At 38.4% G+C, this 21,785-nt stretch overlaps 2 protein-coding genes across 4 annotated transcripts in view; one reads left to right on the top strand and one right to left on the bottom strand.

Annotated features, from left to right (window-relative positions):
* Nucleotides 1-637, top strand: part of FAM98B (family with sequence similarity 98 member B) — a 33,932-nt gene extending 33,295 nt beyond the window's left edge. The window contains 1 exon segment of the mRNA XM_024732336.1: nt 42-637. Within this exon segment, the coding sequence (XP_024588104.1) occupies nt 42-213 (172 nt within the window). The 3' untranslated portion in view covers nt 214-637.
* A 3,013-nt stretch (nt 638-3,650) lies between these two features.
* The window catches only part of RASGRP1 (RAS guanyl releasing protein 1), an 81,391-nt gene continuing 63,256 nt past the window's right edge, over nt 3,651-21,785 (bottom strand). For 2 of the 3 annotated variants that reach the window (XM_024732516.1, XM_024732517.1), the window contains exons 11-18: nt 17,812-17,916; nt 16,849-16,958; nt 15,985-16,129; nt 15,217-15,253; nt 14,466-14,618; nt 14,103-14,273; nt 13,229-13,614; nt 3,651-6,243 (exon numbers count right to left, since the gene is read on the bottom strand). In XM_024732516.1, coding sequence (XP_024588284.1) covers nt 6,109-6,243; nt 13,229-13,614; nt 14,103-14,273; nt 14,466-14,618; nt 15,217-15,253; nt 15,985-16,129; nt 16,849-16,958; nt 17,812-17,916 — 1,242 coding nt within the window. In that variant the 3' untranslated portion in view covers nt 3,651-6,108. The remainder of the gene's footprint in view (nt 6,244-13,228; nt 13,615-14,102; nt 14,274-14,465; nt 14,619-15,216; nt 15,254-15,984; nt 16,130-16,848; nt 16,959-17,811; nt 17,917-21,785) is intronic. The other variant, XM_024732518.1, reaches the window with a different exon arrangement.

The raw sequence follows: 21,785 nt of genomic DNA, 5'->3' as shown, positions 1-21,785 counted from the left end.
AATAGGCAAATCCATAGAGATAGAACATAGATTAAATGCCTCAGGTGAGAATGGGGGTGGGGTGGAGGTGGAGGAGGGGGTGGTAGAGGAGGAGGTTTCCAAGGCAGGGGAGATTATGGTGGAAGAGGGGGCTATGGAGGAAGAGGGGGCTATGGAGGAAGAGGTTATGGAGATCCATATGGAGGAGGTGGTGGTGGATATAGAAGATATTAAAAGCTACAGCACTTAGATAGCAGGCTTACTTAATAGATACATTAGGCATAGTGTTCTAAATAACTACTTGAATGTCATCTTTGAAGTAAACACCATGTTAGATTCCCTGATGATATCATTCTTGAATTGGGTTTAGTATGTAAAGAGCATTGTTTTATACTACTATTTGATCTCTTAGACAAAGTGATGATTTTTTCTGTGTTCTGTGTACTCTTGAGCATGTTATGTCTTTTTAAAAAACAAAAAAATGAGCAAAAATTATTTTTAAAAGTGTAAATATATTATTACCATCAAACTTGGAAAATAGAAAGTATTTTATTGTCATGATTGAATTTAGATTGTTACCTGTATTTTATTCAGGTCTGAAACATATAAATGACCCCACTTGTAGTGGAAAGGAATATAGACTATTGCCTCATCTGTATTCCTGTGGCTGTGTTTTGTGTTTGTTAATCCTACTTTACAAAATAGGGAAAGGGACTGATTGATAGTTGTGTTCAAGAGGAAGATTTCTTGACTTTTTCTTTCTTTTATATGAGCAATTCCTCTGGCCAGGTTTGTGTTAAAATTCCATTAATTGAAGCTGAAGTCTGGTTGTTGCTATGCATATTTATTTTCCAACTGGATTTGAAATCTATATGGTTTTGTTTGACAGCAGAATTAAAGACTGAGGTCAGAATTACTCTAAAGGGACAAAGACATGTACTAATTTTACATGGTGGTGTGAAAAATATTTCTGTAAATTGGTTTCTTCATCATTTGTGCCATCACTTTAGGTCTCCGAATATTAAAAGGCAGGCTGCACTGTGCTCCACAGGATTAGGACACTCATATCCAGTTTCAGTAGATCAGAGGTAGGGCCAGGGTATCCCGTGGTAATTCTGAGTCTCAGCTAGATTTGGGAAACAAAGGGTTGGGGAATGATTAAATGTGGTTTGGTGGTTGGAGCAGTCGAAGGCTTGGGAATCAGGAGTTGTGAATTCACATCATGGCACTAGTCCAGGGGTGCTGTGGGTTGAAATGGCCATAGCTCTCAAGGATTAATTTGTCCTCATTTGTCAAATAAGGAATGTGATACTTGTGCCTTCTCAGGTTGTTTTATAAAGACCTAAGTACAAGTCCAATTTGTTGAGAATTTATAAAGGCCTGTTGTGAATGGTTTAAGAGGTGGCCCAAGTAATGCATTTTTCTCTTAGTGTAGAGAGAGAAAAAGATAGTCACATAAATGTTTTCAACCCCACTTTAAAATCTGTAGGCTCCTGGTCAACTCTTATGCATAACAACTTTCTGTGGTCTAACCAACTCAACAGATAGAAGGCTGAGTACCTGTGGACAAATGGTATTTGATATTTGGCAGTGTTATTCTTGTTGTTTTGTTTTACAGTAAACCCTGTGGAGAAATCTAAAATAACGTTAAACCTTCACATATTGTGTACACCGCAGTCTTGGCCATGTATTTTTCAAGCTAACCCTTCGAGGAAATTTGTTCAGGATAGGAAAACATAAATTTTTTGGTTATTCTTAAGCTTAGATTTTAAAAAAATTTTACATGTAATGAAGAGACTTAATTTCATTTGTGATAGTTGAAGAAAAGCCTTTCCATATTAGGAAACACTTTTATCAGTAGCTATGAACTCTGAAAAATAAATAATTTTAAAAAATATATATGCAAAGACCACTGGAGTAAAATATTTCAAAAAAGTTATTACTTAAACTGTTCATTTAAAACCTTTACATTTCTGCTTCATTTCTTTTCAGGAGCTTTAGTTGCTGATACAGGATGGGTTTACAACTACTTTCAGCTTCATTTATTACTAAAGGTTTATGGCTAATAATGGTAGAAACATTAGTTTATTAATTTCTGTAAGATTTCTTTGTACCTTCATAGGAGTGCTGTTGGGTTATCTGCTACTCACTGTAAATTTTATCCAAGTTTAGCACTTGCTCCTGGAACCTTGTTGGAGCCGGAACCACTCTTATTTACACATTCCTATAAACTTCACTTGAATGAAAAGCTGAGTGGTCTAGAACCTAATATCTTATTCTTTCCTGTGAGGTAGGATTTTCATGAAAATCTTCTCTCAGTAAAAATTTCTTTCATAGAAAAGTTTGCTAAGCAATAAGGCAATTTGGGGCCTTAATGTGAAAGGCCATAATGTGAAAATGCTTTTATAAATTGAATGCAATACAAATGCAGAGTATGATGAATGGCACTTCACTGCTTCCTAAAATCTAACACCTTCTTCTGTGCCACCTCTTCATCATTCTTTTTTGCCTAGTTCTTAATTTTATTTTTTCCTACTACCTCATTTTCCCTGCCCTTTTTTCTTCTCCCTGCCTTGGTCTATCCTGTGGTATCTAATAGCACCTATAGACATGATCTTACTGGGAGTTTCTGGATTAAAGAAGTAACTGACCTCTTACCTGGATTTGTCCATCCATACATAATTACCACAACATTACACATAAGCTCTCGGTAAAAGAAGAGATGAAGTATTTCCTTTTAACCTGTTCCCTTGTGTTCTGTAGATCAGGGAAATCTTGCCTCACTAAACAGAAAAAAAACATTTTAAACCAAAAAACATTTAATTACCTTTATGTGTGTCAAAAGAAGGTATGATAACTCCCAAAATATTTGTGATGGAGAATGTTCTGAGGAATGATACAATCTATACCTTGTAAGGGGCACAGGGTAGAGAGATTTGGAGTGGGAATTGTGGGTGGAGGAGAGGGTAGGTAGTTTAATCTCTCTTCTAGGGCCAAGTTGTCAGTGTGACTTCATTGTTTTTATGAAGGACTATGAAATGCCAAAATGATAAATATACCACATCCAAGTGTACCAGAATACATTCCACCATGGAATTTGAGTGATTGGAATATGTCCCTGTTCTCCCCTCCCCCCACCCCCCTTCATTGGTCTAGTTAAACAAAAGTTGGCTGATCATTAAGGAAAAATCACAGCTATCTCTAATCACTCTAGATAATCGTGAGCATAAATGAATTGCTCTGGGTGATCTGTCCACTAGATTGAACCATCCTCTACCAATTCCATCCATAGTTTCAAAGCTTCTCTTCTTTACTTGCTTGTTTTCTTAGATAGAACTGGAATTAAAGCTGAAAGCCACAGGAATGACAACCTCAGATTTGTCTCCTTCAGTGTTAAGTATTTTTAGATATAATATTTGGGGATCACTGTAAGTCATTATGCAATAAGATGGGAAAAGGTTGAATATTTCTATATGTTACTACTTCATGTTATAGAAAGATTTAGAAAAATGTATACTGAGTAATTAGTTGCTTTGCTTTTCCTTTCAGGAAGACTCAGTTTGGTTTGGTTAACAGAAGTAGGGAGTGGTCTCAGCTGTCGATTATAGTAAAAATTCAGGTGAGGCTTCTATATGTTCATGAACTAGAAGAAACACAGGACATCTATGCCGTAGGGATCCTAATGTCTTTTATCATACAAATATTACACAAAGAAAACTTACATTAGGTATCAAAAAAAACCCACCTTTACAATCTGTACATTTGTTTTTTCCTTGCAGTTCTTTTACATTATACATCTTTAAACAGAAATTCACATTTGGCCAGTAAAACAGCAAATCAATTACCAAAGAAAATAAGAAATGATACTGTTGTTAACAAGATTTGTCCTTGTTTCAGCAGATAAATATATGCCCAAACTTATTTCAAGTTGATACAAGACACAAATTTGTATCCTAGGCTTGACGAACAAAAAGTTTGTTTCATATTATTTCTGTAGATTTCGTTAATCCCATGTAGTTCAGAGCAAATAATATTAATTTATACACTAATTTGGCCCTTGCTGGACTGTAAAGACTTGTGGTGAAACTACTGCTTCTGATCCATTTCAGTGATAAATTCTGGAATGCTTGAGACTTTCTAGCCATGTTAATTTGACTAATTAAGGAGACTCTGACCTTTTGAATTCCTCTAGATCACAAATTATTTACATAGAAACTAACCTGGGCTCTGTATTTTGCATCCTGGGTAAGAAGAATGAAAAAAATTTAATTGTGTTTCATAACTATGCTTAAAGAAATTGCATTGTACTGTCTTTGGTCAGAGGAAAAGAATAGGTGAAGAATGTGAATTTTAAGGATGATTATAAACTCATGTTTGTTCCACATAAGGTAAGTAAGTAGCAAAGTACTTCTTATAGGATTATATACCAAGTGGTGGACCTAAGCAGCCCTGCCATGGGGATTTCTGAGTTTGGATTTAGAAAAAGGTAGATTTGTGTGTAAAGTGATTCCTTAAAACACTAACTGAAAGCTAGTCACTAGCTTTTTCACTAAAGCTCAGTTCAGTACAAGGAGGTATGCAAATGGGAACTGGTCTTTCATCAAAGAAACTTCTTAAATGATATGAATTCTCCAAGGAAGCTTATACTATATATATAATTTGTTTCTGATTAAGACTTGGTGTTGTTGGCTTTAGGTTTGGAACTTTTGGTTGCTGAGATTATATGCTTGGCATTTGGTCAACTTGTGTATGAACTTTAAGTCAGCTTGGTGTCAGGCTTTCCAAGCATGGAAGGTAAGTTCTCCCCACCAAAAGAAAATGATCATATGAATTTTTTTTAGAGAAATAAAGAGTCTGACAAAGAAGTTTGTGAATAGTTGCCCAGATAATTAAATGAGCCCATTTATCATTAACCTTCATTAACAGAAGACTCACAGGACTCTTGTGATTTTGCCAAACAGTACAATTTACATTCTGAGCAATTTCTTGATCTTGTAACAAACTGAACTTCGTGAATTTGTGTACATGACCAAAAGTCGTTTAACTCACATTTTACTAAGGAAGAAACAGAATTCCAAGCCACATGCATGACTGATGTTGTATATACATAATATGTACATATGTACATGCTGTCAGCTGTTATTGAAGCCTCTGATCCAATTAGCTTACTTCTAAATAGTATTAATAGTGAAGACAGTACAAGCACAAATTCAGTTCAGAAACTTCAAGAAAAAAAAAATAGGATGGCATGTGAGAGTTAAACATTTTTAAAAAGCCATAAATTCTTCATTCTATCCAGTGTAGATTATATAAGGGACAAACATCATGTTTGCGTTATGTTTGTTTCAGCTAATTAGCCAGCCATGTGTGAGGTGCTAATAGCCACATTTCCAGGTACTTAACTTGGCTACTTCTTTTATGACTCAGACTAAAACTATGAGTTGACCTGTAATTGGATGATGTCATGTTGTTTAATAGTCCCTTCCTGCTCTCCCCAAATTTATGGCTACATCTCTAGAAGTTCTCTTCTAGGTAGATATCCTCATGTGTGTAAGAACGTAGTGAGGAAGAAGGGGAAAAGGCAAATTGATTAGATCTGAGGTAGTGAAGTGGGAACCAGATTTGTAAAGAATGCTGAAATATAGAGGAAGCGATTCTACTTTTGGAATGTGAGTATTTTTCCACTATAAGCAAGCTTTGGATGGAACAAAATAAATGCCTCAGGAAAAAACGGGAAGGAAACAAATTCATTTTCCAGGGATTTTAGTTCTAAGGAAGAAGCAGCTGGGCAGGCCACATAGAAGCTATCTTGTCAGAAAGCTATATTCATGTTTTTTATCATGCTTTTGATATTAGTCGGGGGGGTGGGGTGGGGGGGGCGGAATTCTGGTATGAATGGCAAATACTTTGCATTCTTCAGCTTTCCTCCCTTTGATTCAACTGGCTGGAAGAGAAAACCATACCGCACAGTTGGAATCTTTTAAGTAACAAAAGAGTAACCAGCTTTCCTTCTTTAAAGTACCCTTTTGAAAGCCAGTCAGTCTAAGGTTTCCCAGGTCTTTGTGTTAAGAGGTTTAGGAAATGAGATCTCTGATACACTCTGCAGTTTGTGCTGCTTGAGTTTCTGGGCTAAGAACAGTCACCCTGCTCCATCTGAGCCAAGACATGATTGCTTCTTGCAAGCTGGAGGGTTTCTATCTTCTTCTGTGCATATTTCAGTTGGATCTTTAGAGCATTATTATCTGCTTTCAGGGTGTTTATTTCCTTAAAAAAAAAAAAAGAATGAGGTATGTTAATAAAGCAGCAATGAGTGGCAAATCAGTTACAGTACTGGGAGTACTACACTTGATTGGCATCTATTCAGTGTGGCTGAGAGTTCAAAAGTGTTTTCAAGGCACGTATTTTGCCCTGAATAAAAAATAACACATTAAATATCAAATGAGCATGTGTAAACAACAATTCGTTTTGTTACATCAAAGATAGAGTAGCTAGCAGGCAGAATAAACCATTCCTGGGCAATAGATGAATAATGAGAAAATCTTTGAATGTTGTGTAACAGACCTAAACTTGGCAGAAATAGTCTTGGTCAGGTCTGAGGTATGAAAGCAGTGACTTGGAATTCTCTAATATGTGGTATTATAGTTCACGTGCAATATTACATACATAATCGTATTACATATTTTCTCCTCCAAGTCATTGAAAACTAACAGACTCTTGAGAAAGATAAGAATTTTATCCCATCCCTGTAAACTGGGATTTATTTAATTTGCAGTGACTTAGTTATAGAGGCAGCTGTTGATTTCCAGTGTTGCAAGTGGCAGAATTTCATTCTTTGTTTATGGCTGAGTAATATTCCATTGCATGTATGTATATGCATATATATATACATACATCTTTATCAATTCATCTGTTGATGGACACTTAAGTTGCTTCTATATCTATATCTATACGTCGTCTTTATCAATTCATCTGTTGATGGACACTTAAGTTGCTTCTATATCTATACGTCTTCTTTATCAATTCATCTGTTGATGGACACTTAAGTTGCTTCTATGTCTTATCTATATCTTAAGTTGCTTCTATATCTATATCTTATAGTTGCTTCTATATCTTGGCTATTGTAAATAAGAACATTGGGGTGTGTGTATCTTTTTGAATTAAGTGTTTTCATTTTCTTTGGATATATACCCAGGAGTGGAATTGCTGGATCATATAGTAGTTTTTTTCAGTCTTTTGAGAAATCTCCATAGTGTTTTCCATATTGGCTGCACCAATTTTCATTCCCCCCAGCAGTGCACGAGGGTTCCCTTGTTATCTTGTGTTCTTGATGATAGCCATCCTAATAGGTGTGAGATGATATCTCATTGTGGTTTTGAATTGCACTTCTCTGATGATGGGTGATGTGGAGCATCTTTTCATTACCTGTCAGCCATTTGTATGTTTCCTTTGGGAAAAAAGTCTATATAGTTCTTCTGTTTTGTAATCAGATTCTGTTGTTATTGAGTTGTATGAGTTCTTTACATATTTTAAATAACTCCTTACCAGATATATCATTTGCAAATATCTTCCCCCATTCAGTTGATTGCCTTTTCATTTTGTTGATGGTTTCCTTGCTGTGCAAAAGCTTTTTAGTTAATGTAGTCCCATTTGATGATTTTTTGCTTTTGGTGTCGTATCCAAAAATTTATTGCCAAAGACCAGTGACAAGGAGCTTCTTCCTTCGTTTTTCTCAAGGAGTTTCATAGTATCAGGCCTCATGTTTACCTCTTTGATCCATTTTGAGTGAATTTTTATCAGTTGTGTAAGATGGGGGTCGAATTTCGTTGCTCTGCATGTGCTTATCCAGTTTTCCCAACAGCATTTGTGAAGAGACTTTCCTTTCTGCTTGGGTGCTCTGGGCTCCCTTGTTGAATATATTAGCTGACTGTATATGCAGGGGTTTAATTCTGGGCTCTTTTCTGTTCCATTGGTTTATGTGTCTGTTTTTGTGCCAGTACCATACTGTTTTTATTACTGTAGCTTTGTAGTATAATTTGAAATTAAGTGTGGTACCTCCAGCTTTGTGCTCTTGCATCAGGATTACTTTGGTTATTCAGGATCTTTTGTGGTTCCATATAAATTTTAGGACTTTTTTTTTCTATTTCTGTAAAGAATTCCATTGGTATTTTGATGAGGATTGCATTGAAGCTATAGATTGCTTTGGATAGTATGGATATTTTAAGTCTTTTAAAAAAATTTATTTTGTTGAAGTCTAGTTGATTTACAATGTTGTGTTAGTTTCTGCTATACAGCAAAGTAATTCAGTTATACACATATACATATTCTTTTTTCATATTCTTTTCCATTATGGTTTATCACAGGATATTGAATATAGTTCTCTGTGCTATACAGTAAGACCTTGTTGTTTATCCATTCTGTATGTTAATAGTTTGCATCTGCTAATCCCAAATTCCCAATCAACCCCTCCCCCACCCCCTCCCCCTTGGCAACCACAAGTCTGTTCTCTGTGTCTGTGAGTCTGTTTCTGTTTCATGGATAAGTTCATTTAGGTCATAGTTTAGATTCCACATACGGTAAGTGATATCATACAGTATTTTTCTGACTGACTTCACTTAGTATGATAATCTCTGGGTCCATCCATGTTGCTGCATGTGGCATTATTTCATTCTTTTTTATGGCTGAGTATTGCAGTGTATATAAATATACCACTAAATCCATACTATATCTTTATCCATTCATCTGTTGATGGGCACTTAGGTTGCTTCTGTGTCTTGGCTGTTGTAAATAGTGCTGCTGTGAACAGTGGGGTTCATGTATCTTTTTGAATTAAGTTTTGTCCAGATATATGCCCAGGAATGGGATTGCTGGATCACATGGTAGTTCTACTTTTAGTTTTTTAAGGAACCTCCATACTGTTTTCCATAGTGGCTGCACCAATTTACATTCCCACCAACAGTGTAGGAGGGTTCCCTTTTCTCCACACCCTCTCCAGTGTTTATTATTTGTAGACTTTTTAATGATGACCATTCTGACCAGTGTGAGGTGGTACCTCATTGTAGTTCTGATTTTCATTTCTCTAATAATTAGTGATGATGAGCATCTTTTCATGAGCCTTTTGGCCATCTGTATGTCTCCTTTGGAAGGAAAGAATTCAGGTCTTCTGCCAGACATTTTAGCAATCTTAATTCTTCTGATCCATGAACACAGGATGTCTTTCTGCAAAGTCTTGTAGTTTTCATTGTAGAAATCTTTCATTTCCTTGATTAAATTTATTCCTATTTTATTGTTTCTGATGCTGTTGTGAATGGGAAAGATTTCTTTTTCAGATGTTTTGTCCTTAGTGTATATACAAATGCAACTGATTCTATAAGTTGACTTTGTATACTGCAGTTTAACAGAAAATGTTTATTAGTTTCAACAGTTTTTTTTTTTTGCTTAATCTTCAGGTTTTTCTATATATAGACTCATCATCTGCAAACAGTAACAGTTTTGCTACATCTTTCCTGATTTGGATGCTTTTTTACTTTCTTGTCTTGCCTAATCGCTGTAGCTGAGACTGTCAGTACTTTAGGTCATATTTTAGATTCCACATGTAAGTGATATTATATGGTATTTTTCTGACTGACTTCACTTAGTATGATAAACTCTAGGTCCCTCCATGTTGCTGCAAGTGGCATTATTTCACTCTTTTTTATGGCTGAGTAGTATTGCATTGTATATATATACCACTAAATCCATACCATATCTTTATCCGTTCATCTATTGATGGGCACTTAGTGGTGAGAGTGTTCTTGATCTTGGTGGAAAAGCTTTGAAATTTTCTCCATTGAGTATAATGTTAGCTGTGAGTTTGTCATATATGGCCCTTATTATGTTGAGGTATATTCATTTTATCCAGTCTGAGCAGGGTTTTTATCATGAAATTTTGTCAGATGTTTTTCTGCATCTGTTGAGATGACCACATGATTTTTATCTTTCATTTTACTAATGTGATGATTACATTTATTGATTTGCCTATGTTGAACTGTCTTTGCATGCTAGGGATAAACCCTGCTTTTCATGGTGTATAAAATCTTTTTGATGTGTTCTTGAGTTCAGTATGCTAATATTTTGTTGAGAATTTTTGCATGTATAGTCATCAGTGATACTGGTCTGTAGTTTGGTTTTCTTGTAGTTTCCTTATCTGGCTTCAGTATCAGGGTAAAACTGCCCTCGCAGAATGAGTTTGCAAATATTCCCTCTATTTTTTGGAAGGTTTTAAGAAGGACTGGTGTTTAATTCTTTGAGTATTGGGTAGAATTTGCCAGTGAAGCCATCTGATCCTGGGGTTTTCTGTGTTGGGAGGATTTTGATTACTGATTCAAAGACTTTGTTATTGGTCTGTTCAGATTTTGTTTTTTTCTTGATACAGTTGTTTGGTTGTGTATTTCTGTAAACTTATTCATTTCTTCTAGGTTATCTAGTTTGTTGGCATATAATTACTCATAATAGTCTCTTATGGTCCTATGTATTTGTGTAGTAACACTTGTAATATCTCCTTTTGTCATTTTAATTTTACATATTTGAGCCTTCTCCCTCCCTTCCTTTCTTTCTCTCCCTCTCCCTCTCTTTCTGGCTGTGTCAGGTCTTAGTTGCAACATGCGGGATCTTCGTTGCGGCATGTGGGACCTTTCATTGCAGCGCATGGGCTCCAGAGCACGTGGGCTTAGTTGCCCCACGGCCTGTGGGAATCTTAGTTCCCCGACCAGGGACTGAACCTGCGTCCCGTGCATTGGAAGGCAGATTCTTTACCACTGGACCACCAGGGAAGTCCCTCTTTTTTCTTAGTGTGAATAAAGGTTTGTCCATTTTGTTTATCTATCTTTTGTCAGTGTACATGAAGCTTTGGTTTGCTGTGGCGCAACTGGCCGTTTTAGGGGCAGTTACTGTTAAGTGATTATTCACAATCGATTTTATCTTTTTTGTCCTTTCTATTTTTTTTTCTGGTCTCTATTTTATTTATTTCCAGTCTGATAGCAGCAAGTTGACGTGGGGCAGGCTCACCAACTCCCTTGGCTTCACAGGACCTCTCTGAGGTCCTGTGAAGCTATTCTCTTCTCTGAAGAACAGGTGGGTAGAAATCTACTGGGTGGTCTGGTGTAAGGTGTAGAGTCACTTTTGTTTGTTTATGAATGTCCAGTTTAGCTGTAAATAAAAGGAGAGAGAAAAAAGGAGCAACACATGCCACTGTGATGCTGATATTACTGGCCTTCAAGACTTTGATCAAGCTGATCAAAATATGGGGGGGTAATTTGGGATACATGAGTTGTTTCTCAACATAAGTTACCTAGATAGCTGTCTGGTAGCTACTGTGTAATATTGAGTATTTGCTATGTGCCAGGTACTGTGTTACATGATTAATAGAGGTGGATATAGTATCAGACTGGGGATTTGAACCCAAGAGGCTTTGCGTTTTCTTTTGTCCTGTGGTGGCTTAGAGGTATACACATACTTAAAATAATGTATAATATTTATTAATTATAATATGAATATTACATATTATTTTAAATACTCTAAAACATGCATAGTGAATTCTGGTCCTTAGGTCCCAATGACAAGGATAAAAGTAAAGAGGGTTTACCAGCTCTGTTATTACTGGTGTAGGAATGAATACTGGACCTAACTAACTCAGTCACCTGAAATCTTTCTACCACCCACTTCTTGCAGCAAATGTCAGGATCTGAAGCAAGCTGTAGAGCGCATGGACTATATTTTACAGAGGACCAAACAGGTCACAGAGTTTATCAGCAGGAGTAAGAAATATCTGGGGCTAGAAGCACAGATCTTTGTCCCCAAGACCAAAGTTCTTTCTACTCTATCACGTTCACTTTTCAAGGTTTCTTTCATTGTTCTTGAAAGTTGATTCTGGCTGCTTCTACCCCTAGAGAGGGCTTTGTGTCACCTGCATCGGAAGATGTTCTGATTGATTCTTAAAGCATGTCTTAAAATAGTCTGAGTGACTACTTTTAATCCAAAAAATCTGTTCTTTTCTCAAGCATTCTTCCTAATATTATGTTTTTGTTCTAGGCACCAAACCAGGAGTTTCACATACATTATCTAACTTGTTTCTTCAATTCCTGGGGGTCTGACAGGGAAGGTGCAACACTGAGGAGGACCAGGTAGGGAATCCTGAGAACCTCTTGGGCAGTTTTACTATGTATGTAGTGTGTAGACTTATGTAAGGAATTCTAGCCAGCTAGATGTTGGTTTTGTGTTTGTACTGATCGATAGGCCTCCAAATGATGTTTTGGGGAAAAAACGCAGACAGGCCTTACCCTATCTTTGGTAAGAAACTACTGTCCCATGACAAGAGGTCTGTCTAAACCAGCTCTCACCCTGAGCTTTGTACTCTAAACAAAAAGAAGTAATTAGTGATGACCCTATGGAATTGAGTATTTGGACAACTGCCTGTTGTCCCCAGTTGTCCTAGCTCCTACTTTCTTTTTTTCTATTCTTAACCTTATTATTCCCCTTCTCATCAAACCTTGGCATCATAGTCTTCTTGGTAAACCTTATTTTGTCTTTTCTGATACCTCCATTAGATAACTTATGATTAGGACATTGTGAGCCTAACAGATAAAAAGCAATTCTGCTACCACAACTGTTACCATTTACTACATTATATTGCTATAGATTATAATCAATGGTGCATTTTCCAACTACTGTTGATTTAGCTGTGTGTGTGTATGTAAAATCAGCACACCCCCTGATGTGTTAGAGAAGAGTTCCCTCATTCTGTATTAAGAAGGAGGCTTTTTCTGCAGTGAGCTAAATACTCCCTTCCTTTTTTTTGCTAGCACGGTGATCACCTCCTTTTAGGAAGATGTCCAGGCAACCATGAAGGCCCCCAAAGACCTCTAGGGAGGGAGGATTTAGGCAACTTGCTTTTAAGTCTAGAAAAAGGGTGTGGTGTTACCACAGTAAGAAAGTGTTTTTTCTCAAGGAGCCTACTGTGAACAGAGGTTTGGGCCCTGGTACCAACACTTTGAGATTGAGATTGTACCTTTATGGCAATAGGAGCCCTGTCTATCCTGTCCTAGTTACATAATGTGAACCAGGGCCCCCACTGGTTTCTTTGAGACAAAGCAGAATCCTTTTTTTTCCCCTTTATCTTTCTAATAATCAACCTGGTCTGAATCTTCAGTTTACATGTTCTTCCCTGGTTTAGCCCCACTTTTCTCAGAGTCTGAAAAAAAGGAAAAGAGGGTACCTGTTCCAGCTCTTGGTAGGTTGGGAGTCTGAGGTGACGGAGCTCCTCCTTTGATTTTATGAGGGATTCTTTATTCTCCCACTTGACAAAAGCCCGCTTTCTGACCAAGACTGGGCTGGGGCATGGAGATGTAGTGCTGGGAAGTACATACAGAGTATCCTGGGCCGTCTTCCTTGGGGAAGCTAGCACAAAGTGACTGGAAGGGCCCTCACTGCCAAGCCAAGACAGTGCTTCGGTCTGGGTGGCCTTGTGGGCAACAGTCCTCTTCAACCGAACAGAAATCTTCTGTGAGGACACTCCCATGAGCATGATGGTCCGATCCTTACTTTCCTCATTGTGTTCCACAGCCTCCCCATTAGGGAATGTGAAAGGTCCTTCCTCTGGTGCTGTAGGAAGGTACGTGACATGTTAGTACTTTGGCTCAGAAGAGCAGAGACTCAATATTGACACATTAGTTTCAAATGACACATTAGTTTCAAATGAGACTTTTCTTATTGGTACAGGAGTTCCATAGGCCCAAAGTGGACTCATTTTCAAGCAGGCAGTTTAGGGGGTAACGGGGCTGAAATCCAGGGGCCTTGCTGGCCAAGCTATGGCTGCTGGTGTCAGGCTGCATCCACCCTGAGGAAAGGCCATCCTTAAAGGCTCCTGTTTTGTTGCTTTTTTCTATTTGCTTGCTTCCTTTTGCTCCCCAAAAGGTAGCCCACCTAAGATTCCGTCCCAGGCTTTCTGTATGTCTAGGGTTTATATTTACCATTTAATAGATAACAGTGATAACCAGTAGTCGTTTTTTCCACTACAAGCAGACCTTGCCGAATAGCACTTCTACAGCAATTTTCATTTGTTGCCCATGATACACCTATGTTTAACCTACCTATTAGTCTACTTCCTGGCAGTCCTCCTCTTGTCACTATTGGGCAAAGCTCTGGGGACTGGGGAGAGATGGTCTGGAGAAGAGAAACCTCTAGGTGCAGCCCCTTTCCAGGCTTCACTCTGAGGCTGCAGACCTTCATGGTGCTCTCTGCCACTTTTCTCCCAAGAAAGTCTGCATTGTGTGTGACAGAATTGTGGTGTCCACAGGTGAAATGGAACTCTTAAAATACAGGGTACATAATATACAGGCATGTTTGTGGTGGTTTTTATTACAAGTAGGAAGGATAAAGGTAATCTTTCCTCCCCGAAAACCGTATTCTTCTACCTTCACTTCCCAAGATGAACATTCCCAGTGCTTGCTTACCATGGTGCAGATCTTTGGCTCCCAACGAGCAAAGGTTGGACGTTGGCCCCACAGAGGTGCTGTTCTCTGTGGGAGCTGTTGAGTTCTTGGCTCGCTTCTTGCACTCGAACACAACCAGGTCTTTGCATTGTTTGTGGCAGTTCATCCCGCAGTCTGTGGACAAGACACCCTGATCAGGAAGTCTTTCTTTCACTTTCTCCTCCAGGGTCTCAAAACCACATGCATGCAGTGCTCTCGTCACACATGCCTGTCCTGTCTTCTGGAGCTAGGACACTTAACACTTCTATTGAACTTAGCATTCTTCTCACTGGGTCAACCCTGGATCTCACAACCTTGTCACAGCCCTTATGAGTCTGGGAATCAGAAGTGGCGTTTTTCTTGGTCATCCTGCACATACTGCCTACTCTAAGGAGACCCTCTGGAGGCTCCCAGCTGTTAGGTTTTATTCTTTCTTCCTTGCAGTAAAAGGTCTTTTCTCCTTTACTCCTGAACTTTTCTAGTCATAAGGAAGGACAATTATCCTGGGATATCTACTGATGAAAGGAAAGCTGACAAGGGCCTTTGGTAATCACTTATCTTTTGTTTCAGAAGTGATTCTGTGCCTGTCTTTGGGGACCCATGACCATATGAGAGCAAAATCTACCAGTCATCCCTATTTCCAGGGCAAACAAAACAAAGTGAGGCTCTTGTAATGAGCTGCATAACTAGTCACCCAGATTCCTCTCTTCTACTGGACAAAGCTGGGCCTTACCTTTACACCGATACCCTTGTTTGATCACTCCCCAGAGCTGTGGGACAAAGAAGAGACAGTTAGAATGCACCACAGGTCCTTCATCTACCTGGTAGGAGGCTAGACATCCATTCTTTGTTTTCCCTCATTCTACTCTACCTCAAGTGGGAAGGAAACCTCATTTATCTCTCATGTGTCTTAATCCCTCCTGGCCTTAAACTGAAAACAGGAAAAGTTTGTGCTGATCAGAGGTAAATGTTCTCAAGAAGCTTACTACAGTGGACTTATGACCCAGGCCTGAAGTGGATGAATCACAGGACAAATAGGCTTCTTGAGACTCCAAACTAAAGAGCAAGTATACAGAATCCTGGGGTCATGAACTGAGTTTAGGAAGAAACTGTTGGTCGGGGTGGGACAGGGGAGGGGCAGAGCCCAAGTGACTTCTTAAAAGGCAGTTCCTTTTGAAGGGGTGAGGATGTCTCATATTTCTCTTTTCTAACAGCATATGGATATAATACTTTAAAAGTATATCCCAAATTCAACATTTCCTCACCATTTATCCCAGGCCTTTCTACCAGAGGAGAAAATAAATCGGGAAGAAATGGGAAAAGATGAGTGCAAGTAAAACCCATGCATTTGAGGACGAGGTTATTGTAGGTGTGTGTTTGCTTTGGCTCTAGGCAGGAAGAGTTGATAAAGCTGCATGAGGTCTGTACCTGGCTTAATCACTTTAAACTGTCTCATACCCCTCCCCACGTTCAACCCCAAAGCACTCTGAGAACAACTCACAAATCCAGCACAGTTGTCACAGAAAGTGGGCTTCAGGTAGGTTGTCTCTTGGAAGTTGTGAGGAAAGCCCAAGCCCAGCTTGGAGTAGATGGAGCTGGCCCTCATGAAGTAGGCAGTGATCTCTTCTCTGCTGATGAGACCTTCCCTGCCCGCAAATGAGAGAGAAGGATGTGAGCGGGGCTGGGTAGCAAGGCAGCTTATAGCCTTAGAAACTCACTCTCTTTGTATCCTTGAGGGGTAGTACAGTATGTATTACCTGACACTTACTTCCATGAACCCTCCTTTTAATAAGGATGTCTGGGTAGCATGTGTAAGGAGGTGAGATGGCATTACTCATTTCCACAGAGTCACTCTTCGGCTAAACCAGGTTTTCCTAACTAATTTAACCACTATCCACAAGACTTGAAAAAGAAGTGATGGAAATGTGGGTATAGGGAAATATCTTACGCTGAGGTTTCTGACTTTAGACAGCACCTACTATATAACTGTAACCTACCAACCAAACATTTGGTTTCACACAGAGAACCAACTTCTTGAGAAAAGTAAATATGTAAAATATTAGTAAATATTAGTTGTTCCTCATAATCTGTAAGGACAAAGCAAGAAGGAAGACTAAACTTTTTCTTACTTACAGTTGACTAGACTATTCCTAAACTGGCAGAATTATGGAGTCTTTGCATTTAAAACATGCATTTTTCATGGTGAAGCCGGACAGGCATCTGCTTGATAATGGCTCTCTTAGCACTGAGATTAAGTGACCACATCAGCAACACATCTGAGTTTACAAATTCTTCTAGTGACACACCCATAAAGCGTTCTTACCAACAGGTTCACAGCCACATATTCCCATACACAAACCCTCACCTGTCTTTGTCCATCACACAGAAGGAAAATGGAAAACTTGCAGCAATCTTTTCAAATTCTTCCTGGGAAATGTATCCATCCTGGTCATGATCATAGTTCTTGAATACAGACTGTGAAAAAGGAGTTTCTTTGGTGATTACGAAAGAGAAACCGAGAAACCAATCATAGCCAAATGACAAAGGGGCCAGAACACCTCAGTCTGAGTGAGAGGAACAAGGAAACCTGCTCCTTAAGCTGCTGCTGAGATTCAGTGGGTCACATCCCAGGTCTCTGCAGGTACCAGTATCTGGAGGGTGGCCAGATGCTTTCAATTCCATTAGCATGTCAATATGCCCTCACCCCAGCTGCTCTGTACTCCTAGCTCACTGCACTGAGGGATGTTCCCCCTTCACTCTGCCCTTTCTTCACTGCACAGCTCAGACTGCCCCTTCTCTGTGTAGCTTCTACTAACAGCCCAGTCGGAAGTGCTCCCTACCCCCTCTTAATCCTCTACCAATTGTTCTGTCACTTGCTGGCTCGTTCTTTTCTTGTTACACTGGAATGGTCCACAGGGTAAATGTAAAAATATGAAGGTATGTACCCCTCCTCAGCATTTAGCACAGTGAATTGAATCAAGCAGTGTCACACTTTTCAGTTTTAGATTCTCATCACCCTTACTTACACTCAAATCTTTTCCAACCTCTGCCCCCAAATCAACTGACAACCTTTAAATATATGATCTCTTGCTAGGCCTTTAAGAGGTACACCTCCCCCCAGAAGAGGCCAAAGTGTGTTGGCAAAATGTAACTTCTGAACTGTTCTGCAGCCACAATATGAGAAGTAACTGGTTCCCTGTGCTCACATAGGAACGAGTTTCAAGTTTCTTACCTTTGTGTTTCTACCACTGTGCTCCCCTCTCCCCACACACAACACTAAGCCAGGCAATGCCTTGCTTTTCATCTGTGCAAACACAGCTGTACTTACATCCACCATCCTCTGGACGTGTTTGCTTATGGTCTTTGGATCAGGTTTGGGAGATACTCCAGAGGCCCAGTCTACAACTACTGGTGGCTTTGAAGGTGTTAGTGGCTAAAATGAAATATTCAGAGAAATCCCCATGACTATAAAAATGAAATATTCAGAGAAATCCCCATGACTATAATGCAATGCTATAACCTTAAGCTCCTTCCTTTCCCATTACCTGGTAGCTGCAGCTGTGGACAACCCTCAACTATGTGCAGTGGCAAGGAGCAGAGGGCCCGCACGTAACTGAAATCTAGAACAGTAACCTTGGCTAACACAAGTGTTGTGCTTTACAGTTTACAAAGAGCTCCTCACATTGTCTCCATCTAAGATAATTTAAAATTTTCAATATGCCTGGAGTTTCACTTTCCTCTCTTAAAGCTTTTGTTGAAGCTAGCGACAAAGAGTAAAGTAGATCATTTAAATTTTCTTTCTCTAAAGCAACTACAGAAAGAGGAACAAACAAAACCCAGTTAGTAGAAGGAGAGAAATCATAAAGATGAGAGCAGAAATAAATGAAATAGAGATGAAGAAAACAATAGCAAAGATCAATGAAACTAAAAGCTGGTTCTTTGAAAAGATAGATAAAATTGATAAACCTTTAGCCAGACTCATCAAGAAAAAGAGGGAGAGGGCTCAAATCAATAAAATTAGAAATGAAAAAGAAGTTGCAACTGACACCACAGAAATACAGACTACTACAAACAACTCTGTGCCAATAAAATGGACAACCTAGAAGAAATGGACAAATTCTTAGAAAGATACAAGCTTCCAAGACTGAACCAGGAAGAAATAGAAAATATGAACAGACCAATCTCAAGTACTGAAATTGAAACAGTGATTTAAAAACTTCCAACAAACAAAAGTCCAGGACCGGATGGCTTCACAGGTGAATTCTATCAAACAAACAAAAAAAAAAAACAAAAGAGTTAACACCTGTCCTTCTCAAACTCCTCCAAAATATTGCAGTGGAAGGAACACTCCCAAGCTCATTCTAGGAGGCAACCATCACCCTGATACCAAAACCAGACAAAGATACTACAAAAAAATTATAGACCAATATCACTGATGAATATACATGCAAAAATCCTCAAGAAAATACTAGCAAACAGAATCCAACAGCACATTAAAAGGATCATAAACCATGATCAAGAGGGGTTTATCCCAGGAATGCAAGGGTTCTTCAATATACACAAATCAATTGATGTGATACACCATATTAACAAATTAAAGGAGAAAAACCATATGGTCTTCTCAATAGATGCAGAGAAAGCTGTCGACAAAATTCAACACCCATTTATGATAAAAACTCTCCAGAAAGTGGGCATAGAGGGGACCTACCTCAACATAATAAAGGCCATATATGACAAACCCACAGCTAACACCATTCTCAATGGTGAAAAGCTGAAAGCATTCCCTCTAAGATCAGGAACAAGACAAGGATGTCCACTGTCTCCAGTTTTATTCAACATAGTTTTGGAAGTTCTAGCCATGGGACTCAGAGAAGAAAAATAAAAGGAATCCAAATTGGAAAAGAAGTAAAACTATCACTGTTTGCAGATGACATGATACTATACACAGAACATCCTAAAGATTCTACCAGAAAACTAGATCTCATCAGTGCATTTGGTAGTTTCAGGATACAAAATTAATACACAGAAATCTCTTGCATTCCTACACACTAACAATGAAAGATCAGAATGAGAAATAAAGGAGACAACCTAATTTACCATTGAATCAAAAGAATACCTAGGAATAAACCTACCTAAGGAGACAAAAGACCTGTACTCCGAAAACTGTAAGACACTGGTGAAAGCAACTGAGGATGACACAAACAGATGGAAAGATATACCATGTTCTTGGATTGGAAGAATAAATATTGTCAAAATGACTATACCACCCAGAGTAATCTACAGGTTCAATGTAATCCCTATCAAATTACCAATGGCATTTTTCACAGAACTAGAACAAAAAATTTTAAAATTTATATGGAAACACAGAAGACCTCAAATAGCCAAAGCAATCCTGAGAAAGAAAAATGGAGCTGGAGGAATCAGGCCCCCTGACTTCAGACTATACTACAAAGCTACAGTAATCAAAACAGTATGGTATTGGTGCAAAAACAGAAATATAGATCAATGGAACAGGATAGAAAACCCAGAAATAAACCTACACACCTATGGTCAATTAATCTATGATAAAGGAGACAAGAATATACAGTGGAGGAAAGACAGTCTCTTCAATAAGTGGTGCTGGGAAAACTGGACAGCTATGTGTAAGAGAATGAAATTAGAACATTCTCTAATACCATACACAAAAATAAACTCAAAACAGATCAAGATCTAAATGTAAGGCTGGACACTATAAAACTCTTAGAAGGAAACATAGGCAGAACACTCTTTGACATAAATCGCAGCAAGATCTTTTTTGATCCACCTCCTAGAGTAATGAAAATTAAAAAAAATAAACAACTGGGACCTAATTAAACTTAAAGGCTTTTGCACAGCAAAGGAAACCATAAAAAACAAAAACACAGCCCACAGAATGGGAGAAAATATTTGCAAATGAAGTGGCTGACAAAGGATTAATCTCCAAAATAAACAACTCATGCAGCTCTATATCAAACAAAGCCACAAATGACCCAATCAAAAAATGGGCAGAAGATCTAAATAGACATTTCTCCGAAGACATACAGATGGCCAAAATTCACATGAAAAGATGGTCAGCATCACTAATTATCAGAGAAATGCAAATCAAAACCACCATGAGGTATCACCTCACACTGGTCAGAATGGCCATCATCAAAATGTCTACAAACAATAAATGCTGGAGAGGGTGTGGAGAAAAGGGAACCCTCCTACACTGTTGGTGGGAATGTAAATTGGTACAACCACTATGGAGAACAGTTAAAAACTAAAAATAGAGCTACCATATGATCCAGCAATCCCACTCCTGGGCATATATCTGGAGAAAACCATAATTCGAAAAGATACATGCACTCCAGTGTTCACTGCAGCACTATTTACAATAGCCAGGACATGGAAGCAACCTAAATGTCCATTGACAGAGGAAAGGATAAAGAAGATGTACATATATATGATGGAATATTAGCCATAAAAAAGAATGAAATAATGCCCTTTGCAACAACGTGGATAGACCTAGAGATTATCATACTAAGTAAGTCAGACAAATATCATATATCACTCATATGTGGAATCTAATTTTAAAAATGATACAAATGACATGATTTACAAAACAGAAACAGACTTACAGATATCAAAAACAAACTTATGGTTGCCAAAGGGGAAATGTTGGGGGGAGGGATAAATCAGGAATTTGGGATTAACATAACACACACTACTATATATAAAACAGATAACCAACAAGGACCTACTGTATAGCACAGGAAACTTTACTCAATATTCTGTGATAACCTATATGAGAAAAGAATCTGAAAAAGAATGAATATATGTATACGTATAACTGAATCACTTTGCTGTACACCTGAACAGCAGGTACACTCCAGTAACATTAAAAAAAATTTTTCCTCTCTGTTCTCTACTTACTATTTAGTAGAGACAAGGATGAGGAGAAAAATAGCTAAAAGGCAGGAAGACATGCAAGAAAAAAAAAACAAGAAGTGAGGCCTAGACAAGCTGAGATGGAATCCATTCCTAAGTATCTGAGACTTGGCCCAAATTAAAATCTCTTCAAAAAATGAAAGAAGGTCCCCCTTTTGTTGGAATGCCCTCCAACACCCTGAAACCTGCCGAATATGTTCAGTAAACATCTTTGGTTACACTAGTATGCTAGAACTTGGTCTTTCTGTATAGAAACAATGAAATTTAGCCATCTGAACAGATAAGCTGAATTTCTCATGTACAGGCAACTCTCTACCCTTGAGTACCACTTGCTTTGGAGCTGGGGAGCTGCCC

Source organism: Neophocaena asiaeorientalis, unplaced genomic scaffold (assembly GCF_003031525.2).
Source record: "Neophocaena asiaeorientalis asiaeorientalis breed wild unplaced genomic scaffold, Neophocaena_asiaeorientalis_V1.1 scaffold119, whole genome shotgun sequence".
Lineage (NCBI taxonomy): Eukaryota > Metazoa > Chordata > Mammalia > Artiodactyla > Phocoenidae > Neophocaena > Neophocaena asiaeorientalis.
This window is presented reverse-complemented; position numbering and strand designations above follow the sequence as displayed.